This window comes from Gopherus flavomarginatus, chromosome 2 (genome assembly GCF_025201925.1).
Source record: "Gopherus flavomarginatus isolate rGopFla2 chromosome 2, rGopFla2.mat.asm, whole genome shotgun sequence".
Lineage (NCBI taxonomy): Eukaryota > Metazoa > Chordata > Testudines > Testudinidae > Gopherus > Gopherus flavomarginatus.
Genome location: NC_066618.1, coordinates 14,230,847 through 14,243,328, shown reverse-complemented (window position 1 = coordinate 14,243,328; position 12,482 = coordinate 14,230,847). Strand labels below are relative to the sequence as shown.

The window sequence follows — 12,482 nt, the reverse complement described above, 5'->3', positions numbered from 1 at the left end:
CTATACTCTGGTCGCTGATAGGCTACGACCTTGTCGCGTGACAGGAGAGGCGCTTAGTAACGGGGCGGGGCTACTGGTCACTCAGGACGCGGCTGGCGGTGGTTGGAGCCGTTCGGTGTCAGCGAGTCTCATGAGCCCTCTGGGAGGCTGGCGCGGGGACCGCGGAGCCCCCCGCCCCCCTCGGCTGCCCCAGCTAGGAGCCCCGCCGCCATGACCGACCGCGACCCCCAGCCCATGGTACAGGCCGCGCCCCGGGGACACGGGCGGGGGCGCACTGGGCCGTGAGCGACGGGGACATGGGAGGGGGAGGGGGACCAGATGTCCCGATTTTATAGGGACAGTCCTGATTTCTGGGTCTTTTTCTTCCATAGGCTCCTATTACCCCCCACCCTGTCCCGATTTTTCACACTTGCTGTCTGGTCCCCCTAGGGGAGGGGCCGGCGGCTGGGAGGGGCGCGCTTGCCCTGGGGCACGAACGAGAGACAGGCAGGGGCGCAGGAGATGCTGAGCCCGCTGACTGGGCGATCCGCAGAGGGAAGCGGGAGATTCAGGCGGGTGTGGTACGTTGGGGATTGGTTGGGGGCTCATGGGCATCGATCTCTGATCTCTCCCTCCCTCCCTCCCACATCTGAGATTCTTCCTCCCCCAGTCTCGCCTGACTGAACAGCCCTGCTGGTGCGTGCTCCGCGCCGGAGTCACTCCAGCCCTGAGTCCCCTCCCTGGCAAATTCCCCATCAAATTCACTTCCTCAGCCCCACCTATAAACTTGCATAATCCTGCGTCCCACCCGCTTTGCCCAGCCCCACTTCTCTAGTCCATCCTGCTTCCGCAGGGCTCTTCTCTTCCCTCCCCCTGCCCGGCCGCAGCTGCTGGCTTTCTACCCTGCTGCCCCCAAAGCCAGAGAGAATGGCTCTGTTCCTGCCGGCCAGGTGCTGTCTTCTCTTCCAGATCCCTTCCTTGTGAGCATTCAGGCCTGATTCTTCTCCTCTTAGTGTAATTGGTGTGTGTAATCATAGAATCATAAAAAGTGTAGGACTGGAAGAGTCTTCAAGAGGTCATCTAGTCCAATCCCCTGCAATCAAAGCAGGACGGTGTAGTAACAGACCGTCCCTGGCAGGTGTCCAACCAGTTCTTGAAAAACTTCCAGTGATGGAGATTCCACAACCTTCTTAGGTAATTTGTTCCAGGGCTTTACTACCCTGACAATTTTGAAGTTTTTCCTAATGTCCCACCTAAACGTCCCTTGTTTCAATTCAAACCCATTGCTTCTTGTCCTATCCTCAGAAATTAGGGAGAATAATTTTGCACCCTTTTCTTTGTAACAACCTGTTACATACTTGAAAACTGTTGTCATGCATCTGAGGAAGTGGGTATTCACCCACGAAAGCTCATGCTCCAAAACGTCTGTTAGTCTATAAGGTGCCACAGGATTCTTTGCTGCTTTTACAGATCCAGACTAACACGGCTACCCCTCTGATGTTGTCATATAGCTCTCCTCCAGTCTTTTTAATTTTAAGTGCCAGCAATCTGGTTCCATTTTGGTGTAGGTGGAGCCCATCCTTCCTGTATAGGCTCCCCCTCTCCCAAAAGCTTCCACAGTTCCTAATAAATCTAACCCCCTACTCCCTACACCATCATCTCATCCACGCATTGAGACACTGCAGTTCTGCCTGTCTAACTGGCCCTGCGCATGGAACTGGAAGCATTTCAGAGAATGCTACCAACTTCAATCTCTTATCTAGCAGCCTAAATTTGGCTTCCAGGACCTCTCCTATCCTATCCCATGTTGTTGGTACCTCCATGTACCACGACCACCGGCTCCTCCCCAGCACTACATATAAGCCTATCTAGATGTCTCGAGAAATCTGCAACCTTCGCACCACGCAGGCAAGTCACTATGCGGTTCTCTCGATCATCGCAAATCCAGTTATGTGTGTTTCTAATGATCAAATCGCCCATTACTAATGCCTGTCTCTTCCTAATAATGAGTTCCCTCCCCTGGAGAAGTATCCTCAGTGCAAGAGGATATCACAACATCATCTGGGAGGATGAGCCCAACTTTGGGATCATTTCTCTCTGCTCCAGTTGGATGTTCTCCTTCCCTGAGACTTTCATCCTCCTCAACAGCACAGAGGCTGTCAGACTGGGGATGGGACCGTTCTGCTGTGTCCCGGAAAGTCTCATCTATGTACCTCTCTGTCTCCCTTAGCTCCTCGAGCTCAGCCACTCTGGTCTCCAGAGTCCATACACAGTCTCTGAGGGCCAGGAGCTCCTTGCACCGAATGCACACATACACTACCAGTCCATAGGGCAGGTAATCATATATGCTGCATTGAGTGCAATAAACTGGGTAGCTCCCATTCTGTTGATGGATTTCTGCCTGCATTCTCTTTTTACTCCCAAAGCTTGTTCCCTTGTTGATGCTTTGTTTTTATAAAGTGGTGTTTTGACCTTTAAGTGCAAAGAATGTGAGGTGTATCTAGCCCCTGCTCACACTTCCCCTGTGAACTCGCTCGCCAAGGTTCCTTGTTAGCCGCTCCTGTTCGCTAGCTCCTCTAGTCACTTAGGAGCAGCTTTTTAGTCTTCTTGTCTCCAGTCAGTCTTCTTGTCTCCAGACTAAACAAATCCAGTTTTTTCAATCTGTCCTCCTAGGTCATGTTTTCTAGACCTTCATTCATTTTGTTGCTCTTCTCTGGACTTTCTCCAATTTGTCCACATCTTTTCTGAGACATAGTGCCCAGAACTGGACACACTACTCCAGTTGTGGATTTATCAGTGTGGAGTAGAGCGGAAGAATTAATGAATAATTCCATTTACACACTGAGAGCTCATTAGCTAGCCAACAGAGGAGATTGATATAAATTTAGTGATTTCTGTCTGGCTTCCAACTGACAGGTGTCATGAAAACCAACACATTTACACTGTTAGGCTCCTTTTTTTTGCGAGACTGACCAGAAACTTCAAGGATTAAATGGGCCTGAAATTCAAATATATCTTCATCCTGGAGAGGGTTTACAATCTGAGAACCTGATCTAGCATCCATTAAAGTAGATGGAAGGTCTCCTGTTGGCTTCAGCAGCGCTAGATCAGGCTTTAAGTCCACAAACTGGTATAATACAAACTGGAAAAAAAAAAACCCACAGAGCAATAAGTGTCTTTGGGGTTAGCATTTAGCCTTTCTTGTGTTAACATATGTAAAGTATGACTTTTACAAATATTCTATGCCCTTTGTAGCCATATCTCTGCTGTCATACTGATACTTCAATATCTGGTTTTCAGTTTATGAATTAAGGATCATAATATGATGAATAATCAGCAGCAACTCCCTTTCTTTAGTGAAAGAATTTCCTCATTTCAGATATTTTTCAAATTAAAAAGAATACAGTTACTTAAAAAATAATTTTCCTGCTCTCTTCCTCCCTCCAGGCTTATATTATATATTATGCTCAAGAAAAATATTTCAACCATGTAAGGCAATTTGCGAATTTAGAACTGGACAAATACATCAATGATCCAGTGTTTCAGTTTTTCAAGGCATATGGAACCTTACATTTAGGTAAATACAAAGAAGAGGTGATTGTCATGTTGGTAAGGAAAAGCAACAATTGAACTTATTTTACTTTACACCTGTGTTTTTTATTCTCTTGTTTAAAACGGATTATTTTACTTTTCAATAACAGAAATTATTAGGCCCACTAGGTTTAGCTTAAACCACTTCCGAAGTGATAAACTAAACTAGAAAAAGGTACTCTTTATACTATAATAAGAATGTCCACACAGGAAGTTATATAGGTATAACTATAGTGTCTTAAATTCACACATTGCCTTATATTGGAATATATGGTCTTCCTGTGTAGACAGTCCCTAATTCTCATATTCTGTTTCCAGCACAGTCCTAAGCTGGTGTAACTGGGTTGGGCATGTCAGTGAGGTCAGGAGAGAGAACATCTTCTCCCAAGACAATCAGTCTGCAGTTGCTACTTCAGCCTCACAGCTGAACGAGGCTTTGTGGTTTCATATATGCGTGGTTTGAATACCAGCGCATCCATATGTCTCCTACTATTTCATACTGGTACCTAATAAAGAGCAGCTAGAAAAGAGAGATGCTATCCCCAGTCAATATTAAACATTTATATTATTGTATCAGACTCTAAGTTTCTTAACAGTTTATTAGCTGTTTACACTCTTAAATCGTTTCTGTAACTAGCCTTACCCCAAACAGAGTTCCAGGTGTTATTAAAGGACCCAGGAGCCTTTTATAATACCCTTCCCAATATTATCTCTGGGACAAGCTTGCAGGTCTTCACATATATATCCAAGTTATTGCTCAGTGTAATATAAGGCACCAGAATACAACAAAAGAGTTCTATGAGCCAGCAAAAGACAAAACTGCTAATATTCAATCATATGCATACCGCACTCAGGCCAAGTTTCCTGCTACATGTACTGCATCATTTATCCAAGAATCAATCAGATAATTATATTGTATCTTAATTTCTACCCTTGCAAAGAAAGAAAAAAATGAGGGTGTGTGAGTAGGAAGTAGGGAACTGCTCAACTTGGAGCATTTTTTTTTCCAGAGCCTCTTGTATAACAGCTACTCCTGGGGGCATTCTGCTCCAAAAAATTAAAAATTCTGTGCACAATATTTTAAAATTCTGCAAACTTGATTTGTCAAAATAACACTGCATAATCACTCCAGTTTCAATTATTTTGGTAATTTATTTCAACACACCTGTCAGCAAGTATGTCTGTAACAATACAGACACACACAAAAATTCCCCCAGGAGTAGAGAGTTAAAGAAACCCCTATGACAACCCAGTTCCTATTTCTCAGTTCCCTTTCCCCTCCTCCCCCAGAGCACAGCTGGGGGCCCAGACACCCACAACCCATCCCCCCAAGTCAACATACCTGAACTCCCTCCTCCCCAGAGCCCACCCATGGAGGCCCCCCCAGGCCAGATACCCACACTTCACGCTCCCCAGAGCCCAGCCATGGGGTCTCCCCGACCTAAATACCCGAACCTCCAGAGATCCCAACTGTGGGCCCACCACCCTTGTCCAGACACCCATCCCCCTTTCTGCCGAGAGAAACAGCCTGATGCTAGATCCCAGGCTTTCACAGGGTTGCCTGCACACCACTCTCGCCTTCCCTCAGGGCATGCTGGGAACTGCAGCTGCCAGGAACCATCTAGCTCCCTCTCCCTCCCCCCAACAGTGTCTTCTTCAGTATGTTCAAGCTGGGCTCTTCCAAGTCCAGTGGTCCACAGTGGTAGCTAGCAGCACTGCAGCCCATTTCTATGAGGGAAAGGAAAGTCGGTGTGTTCAGTATTAATTTCTGCAAACTCTGCATTGCACAGTGGCACAGAATTCCCTCAGGAGTAAACAGCAAATCGGGCCAGTAATGAGAGACCTGAACCTGGATCAGATAATGTACCCCATAGTACATTATTCCTCAATGTTCCACTGATCCCAAAGCTAGCATGCAAACTAAATATACAGAAATAAACAAGGTAGCTCCAGTGTCAAGGACATGTAGCCTGCATCTCTGAGCTGGGTATACAACTAATTCTTTGAGTGATCATTAAAACATGAGAATTAGTGAATCTGCTATCTGCATTGTCTTTTCAGGTCAAATACAAGATGCTATCTTACAGCTAGAGAATGCCAGGAAATGCCACTCTGATGTTTCATTATGCTGCCTTTTAGCACTCATTTATGCACACAAAATATGTGAAAATGTTGGTGAGTTTTTCTTATCTGTTAAATGTCATTCATCACAAACTTACAAAAATCAGAAAGTTGACCAAAGCAGTAATCTTGTGCTGCATTCACATATTTAGGTCAAATGAAGGCCATAGGGGGAAAGTAGCCCAAAAGTATTTTTATGGAAATATATGTGCCCTAACTGATGTCTTTTAAAAGGATTCTAGCTGATTGTTAAGTGGAATAGCACCAAAAAGAAATGTTGCTGCATTCATTGCTAAACTGACTGACAAGGGCAACCTGCCCCCAACCACTCATTTATCTGCCTGCCAGGCTGTTTTGAGAATTAATTAGTTAGTTTGTACAACACTTTGAACTTGTAAAGTGTTATATATGTGCTAGGTATTAGAGAACTTGGGGATTTCATGAGGGAACAAGGTGTGTCTTTTATGAGATAACTATCTCATTATAAAATCCTCATGAAGACAAGGCAAAGTAGTTTTACCATGATGTAGCTAGCTGACATATACCCTGGACAAACTGCCTATGGTATGCCTTAACTGGTTACATTGAAGTGAAACAGTTACTTGCCTTGAATTAGCTATCTTATTGTGAAAACACATCTTTTTTTACTATTGAAAACACAGCCTTCAGGACTGGTCTTCTGAGTTCAGGATGGTCTGGTTGTTTAAGCATTAGGTTGGTAATAATTAGACTCTCCTAGAACCAGGAAACACCTAGAAGTTCCCTACATTAAATCCTGCCTGGTTTGACTATACCCTTCACCCTTGTAAATTAGGTGAGTGAGTTGCTTGCAGTTTGCGGTCTGTGGATGTTTTGGATGAGACCTTAAAAACCTCTATTCTGTCTGCTCTTGTGGACATTACCAGTCCCATAGTACTTTTGCAAGAGTGGGTAGTTGCCTTGATTTCACTGACCAGGATAATCCCTCCCTTCTCACCACACACACATCCCAACTTCTGTGCAGCATAGTATGTACTCATTATCTGACTAGTAGCTGTCCTCTGACCTTAGAAAAAGGCTATATAATTGCCACATGAATGTAGTTAATAAAGCACTTTGGGATCCTTGGGGATAAAAAGTGCTATATCAGTTTTATAGTAGAACCTCACTAATTCTCAGTTTATTAATATGCAAAAATAATCAGGGTGGATTTGATTTAAATCACTAGTCAGGAAGACTCGATTTAATCATGGATTTCTACATAAAAGTGCTTTCTTGTTGGTTGTTATAACCTTAATGCATATTCTTCACAACTCAGAGATAGATGTACCTTCTAAAAATGAAACCTACACACTATACATTTTTAAGTGATTGATTTTGAAAACTTTTCAGATTAGTTTTACAGCTATATCAGAAAATGAATGAGTGTTTGGTTATTTCATTTACCAAAGGTAAGTGAAGCAGATATTTATGAAGTCATTGGGAGGTGAACTCTCTCCAATTCAGCATGTTAATCATTAATATTTGGAGGATTTTCTTGCCATGCTGCATTATGAGGAGGACATCACCGAACAGACATTTAAATTGTTTTATTTAACTAAAAACAACAACATTATGTATTCTGGATTTTTTTCTTCAACAACAAACATACAATATTTTAACAAAACAAGCATATGACTTTTTGTATTTAGTTAAACATTCAAGTTTTTTAAAATCAGATTTTTAACTAAAATAGTTGAATGAAATATTTAAAAAAAAATAAATCGACTATGTCATCCAGGTCAACATGAGAAACTTAAAATATTGGCCTCTCCAGCTAACTCAGTTGTCTTCACCTTCATTTTCCTGTTTGTTCATAATCTGGAAAAGAAAAACAAGCTTTCTTGCTTTTTCAGGTCCCAAGTGATTTCTCAGTTTGGAATGAATTAGTCCAAAGGAAGAAAATATTCTTTCTACACCGGCAGAAGCTACTGCTGGTAAAAGTGAGATTATCACTTCAACAGTCTCTGAATTCAAGTGCTTAAGCAACTTCCACCTGTTCACTGGTGTGACTTTTTTTAAAACATCATTAGCAAACATATATTTCTTGAATGGATCACCCTTAGCTCTGAAGTTTATTATAGTTGGCATTATGGAGAGACGATTATGTCATAGCCAGCTCCTCTTCTTCAGCAGTTAAGGTTTGACCCTGGTACCGAATGTTGAGAATATTTGCAAGAAAATGAGCTGGAGTTAGTGCTTGTCCCATTTGTTTTTTTAATGCTTGTAATTTAACTCTGTCATTGCCTATTTCTCTCTTTAAGATCTCACTCAGTTCCTTCCAAATTTCGACAGTGTCAGCAGTAAAACAGCTATTTCCATGTGTTTTGTTCAAGGCTACAGAAATAGGCTTCAGGGTACTCCGTGTGTGTTCAACATTTCTCTTAAGCCCAATGTTGAGAACTTTGGCTGTGACAGTGGCATCTATTTTTTCACAATTTTGTTCACAAACTGTCATCAGATTAGGCCAGTTCTTGATATAGTGCTCAAAACAGTTCACTACTGACAGGGCCAGCTCTAGGTGTTTTGCTGCCCCTGCAATTGTGCCACACATGCTTGGTTTGCTGGTGCCTAGAGCCAGCCCTGCTACTGAGTTCCATCGCATTTCTTGTGGGACAGTCAGCTTGGTTCCTCCCACTTTTTGCAGAGCAGTTGCTGCAAAGTGGTTGTTACAGAAGTATTTTGCAATTTCAACAACATTCGCCTTTATTTCTGGAACACTGAAGTCTTTGGCTAGGAGGTGCATCAAATGAGCACTGCAGCAAGATGTTATTAGCTTGGGACTCTCTTCTAAATTTCTTCTCATCTTGCATACATTTGCAGCATTGTCTGTGATCAAGCTGCATAGTAGACATTTGAATATTTTTTCACAGTTTGTTATAGCTTTTACTGCTACTTCTGAGTATTCTGCTGTGTGTGCATTTCCTGATGTATCAATTGTTTCTGTAAGGAAGACATTCCCTTCTTTTGTTGTCACACAAGCACGTACAACAGGATCATTGTGGACATTGCTCCACCTATCAAGACTCAGGTTAACAATTTTACCTTCTAGACCTTTTGCCTACTGCTCAATTTCTCTTTCATACACTTTATCCAGCAATTTGCCTGCAACATCTGTTCTTTTAGGTGGACTGTATCCTGGTCTTAATGATTGAACCATGTTAATGAAGTGTGGGTTCTCAATTATATGGAAAAGGAAGTTTGTTGCATAAACAAACCAGGCCATTTTTTCATCAATTACCTCTTTTTGTAATCTGCTAATTGCTTCTGGATGATGGAGATTTTTTTTTCTTTTTGCTACAGGTGATATACTGTGGCTATGTGAGATACATGATGTGACTGAAACACTATCATTGGCAGATAACTCTGAAACTATAGAAAATGATGGTGAACTTGAAGGTGGATAGTCTTCAGAATCCTGTATGTTAAGGATAGATTCTCCTAAACAAAATAAGTCAGTGCAGTTATTTAATTATTATTACCATACTGCTTATTTACTATTACTCATTGCATTCCCTGACACTCAGTACTACTTTAAAGGTGAAATTGTAAAAGGAAGATCTGCCTATTTCAGCTATTTATTTTTTATCACAACTGCATCTAAAATGATAGTACCATGGAGTAACAATTATAGTTTTTGCTCAAACATGAGAATTGAAGAATAGTCCAGAAGGAAGACAGGCAGTCTGTAAGAAAGAAGTATAAAATAAAAAAGTTTACCAACCTGAAGATCGTGCATGCTCAGACATGTTCCTTTCATCATCTTCAACGCAGCTTCTTCCTGAGAAGGAACACTTCTTATGATGTTGTTTCATTTGGGCAACCAGGCCTTTCATTTCTTCGTTGCACTGTTTGTATTTTGCATGCATGCCTGTCTTACCCACAGGTAGAGGAACTTCATTGAAATATTCCCAAAGCTGGTATCTTTTGCGGGCTTCTGCTATTATAGGTTTTCCCTTCTAGTGAGAGAATGGTATGGTAGACCTCAAATCAATGAAGGCTACACTCAGAGAGACCTCAAGACTTCTGGAATATGCTGCTCAAACAATTTCACTTTTGTTTCTACTGCCTGTTCCTCCCTTCTCACATTTATCTCCAGACCTCTTCTCCTTGTCCAGATCTATTCCACCTAAACAATCTTCTATTCATTGAACTTTTTGAAACTTTGCACTTTTAGAGAGAGGTAAGGGATTGACTCTGTGTACACAAATTTGCAAAGGGACAAAAGGATTGAGGTCTGTTATTTCTCACATCTATACATTATTTAAAAACATGTTTGCTGTTAACAAGCATGTTATCTCTGGAGACGCAAATCCACAGTTTTGAGAACTGCAAAACTAAGCATCTCTGATGGTATCTTCTAGACTGAGCACTGAGTCCCATTGGGGAGATAGAAAGATTAACCTAAATAATCTATACAGAAGACTCTGGAACCCCATAAGACTGGATCCCTGATCCATGAACTATTGGAACTCATTTACTCATGTTTCTTAAACATTACATGAATTTATAATCTCTATTCCATGATATCTTTAAGCTATAATGTATCTTAATTAAAACTATCTTTAGATAGATTTTTTTCCTCAAAAAGCATTTTATCAAAAAATCTGATTTTAAATTAAAAAAAAATCAGGTTTAAAAAAAAATTTAAAAATTGATTTGTATCCACCCTGAAAATAATAATTATCACCCAAATCATCATTTTCACCTGATATCTGAGCAGAGATTTCATAGCAGAATGCAGTACAGTGACCTCATATTACTATTGCTATTATTACTACAGTTGTATTACTTTACAAAGCACATTGCTGAATGTTTTAATATTTTTTTATTATTATTATTATTATTTATTATTATTATTGATTATTTGTATTATTGCAATGCCTGGGTGTCACAGTCATGGACCAAGACCCCATTGTGCTAGGTGCTGTACAAACACAGAACAAAACACAGTCCCTACTCCTGAGAGCTTACTTTCTAAATATAAGATAAGAAACACACCAGCAACCCAACCATTGTCAAGTTTTTATAGGTCTCACAGAAAAGTAGAGGAGGGATTTGAATGAGTTATCTTTATAGATGTTTATGGGGAGCTTCCCCCAAGCATGCGCAACAGCATGGGAGAAAACACAAAGGCATTTGTTTGAAAGTGTAGCAAGTGAGTGATGGAGGCTGACATTAGGACTGATTGGAGGCGGGAGTCACTCTTTTGATACTGAGTGAGAAATGATAGGTAAGGTGGAGAATAGGTCCTGAAGGGCCTTGAAAATGGAGACAGATTAGCTTATGTTTGATACGATTGAGAAGAGGGGGCCAGTGATGGGATACAAAAAGAGGGGTGATGTAGTCAAATCAACAGGATAAGAAAAAGATCTTTGCATCAACATTCTGAATGTATATCAGTGGGCAAGATTGCATTTATCAAGGCCAGAGAAAAAGGTGTTTTAGTAATTGAGACGTGAGATGGTGGAAGCCTGAGTAAGAATTGTAGCTCTGTGGATGGATAGGAAGGGCCATGTCTTAGAAATGCTATGCAAAAAGGATCATCAATATTTTGACATAGCTTGGATGTGAGGACCTAGAGAAAGGTCCAAGTGGACCATGACATCCAGGTTATGGGCTTCAGTGGCAGGTAGAATGGTGGTATTGTCCACAGTGATCAAGGTAGGAGGTAGTGAGGAGGACTTTGAGGGGGAAGAGTAAAAGCTCTGTTTTAGCTATGTTGAGCTAGACATCCACAAGGAGATGTCAGAGAGACAGGCTGAGATTTTTATTTGGATGGAAGCAGACAGGTCTGGAGTAGAGAGGTAGATCTGTAAATAGCCTGCATAGAGATGGTAGCTGAATGTGTGTTTGCAGATGAGATTACCCAGAGAAAAGATGTAAAGAGAGAGAAGGATAGGACGAACAGAATTTGTGGAACACCCCCAGGAAAGCTGAAAGGTGGGAGGTGAGGAGGGTCCTCCAAAGGACAAGCTGTGAAGTACAAGACAACCAGGAGAGAATGGAGTCATGAAAACTGAGGGAGCACAAGATTTCATGAAGAACAGGGTCGACTGCACCAAAGACAGCTGACAGGTCAAGGAACATGAGGCTAGAGTACTGGTTCTGAGATTTGGTTAAGAGAAAAACATTAACGATTTTGGCAAGAATGGTTTCAGTTGAATGCAAGGGATGGAAACTCTCTATTGGAGACAGTCTAAGATGCAACAGCTAGACAGCTGTTGTGAAGAGTGTGTTCAGTTAACTTAGAGGTGAAAAGGAGAAAAGGGATGGGACAGTAATGGAGAGGCAAGTAGGGTCAAGAGTGACTTTTTTAAGATGAGATACTCTAAGCATGTTTGTATTGTGAGGGGAAGGAGCCAGAGGAGAGTGAAGGAGATTAAGGAGAAGAGTAATCTAGGGCAGGGGTTCTTAATCTTTTCTCTCAGAGGCCCCCCTCAACATGCTATAAAAACTCCAGGGCCCAGTGGGGACAGGGAGGACTTGGGGCTCCGGGCCAGCGATGTGGGCCTTCATAGGGGTAGTTTGACTTTTATTTTGAGGGGGCAAGGGCCAGCAGGGCAAGGGCCAGCTCTGCACAACACGGTCCAGGGAGAGAGTGCCATCTCCACTCTCTGACTCACCTCAGCAGGCCACCCAGGGGAGGACACAACCAAAAAATATAACTCAGAGTGGGGACTCAGTTCAAAAAGTTTGAAAACCACTCAGGGTGCAGGGAGGGGGTAGCTAGGGGCTCTGTGCAGGCAGGAGGTAGCTCAGAGTGCAGGGAG

General features: G+C 42.1%; 1 protein-coding gene across 1 annotated transcript in view; it reads left to right on the top strand.

The window, feature by feature from the left end:
* The first annotated feature begins 109 nt into the window (after nt 1-109).
* Nucleotides 110-12,482, top strand: part of TTC21A (tetratricopeptide repeat domain 21A) — a 73,353-nt gene continuing 60,980 nt past the window's right edge. Inside the window, exons 1-3 of the mRNA XM_050941526.1 lie at nt 110-237; nt 3,427-3,556; nt 5,632-5,745. Coding sequence (XP_050797483.1) covers nt 211-237; nt 3,427-3,556; nt 5,632-5,745 — 271 coding nt within the window. The 5' untranslated portion in view covers nt 110-210. The remainder of the gene's footprint in view (nt 238-3,426; nt 3,557-5,631; nt 5,746-12,482) is intronic.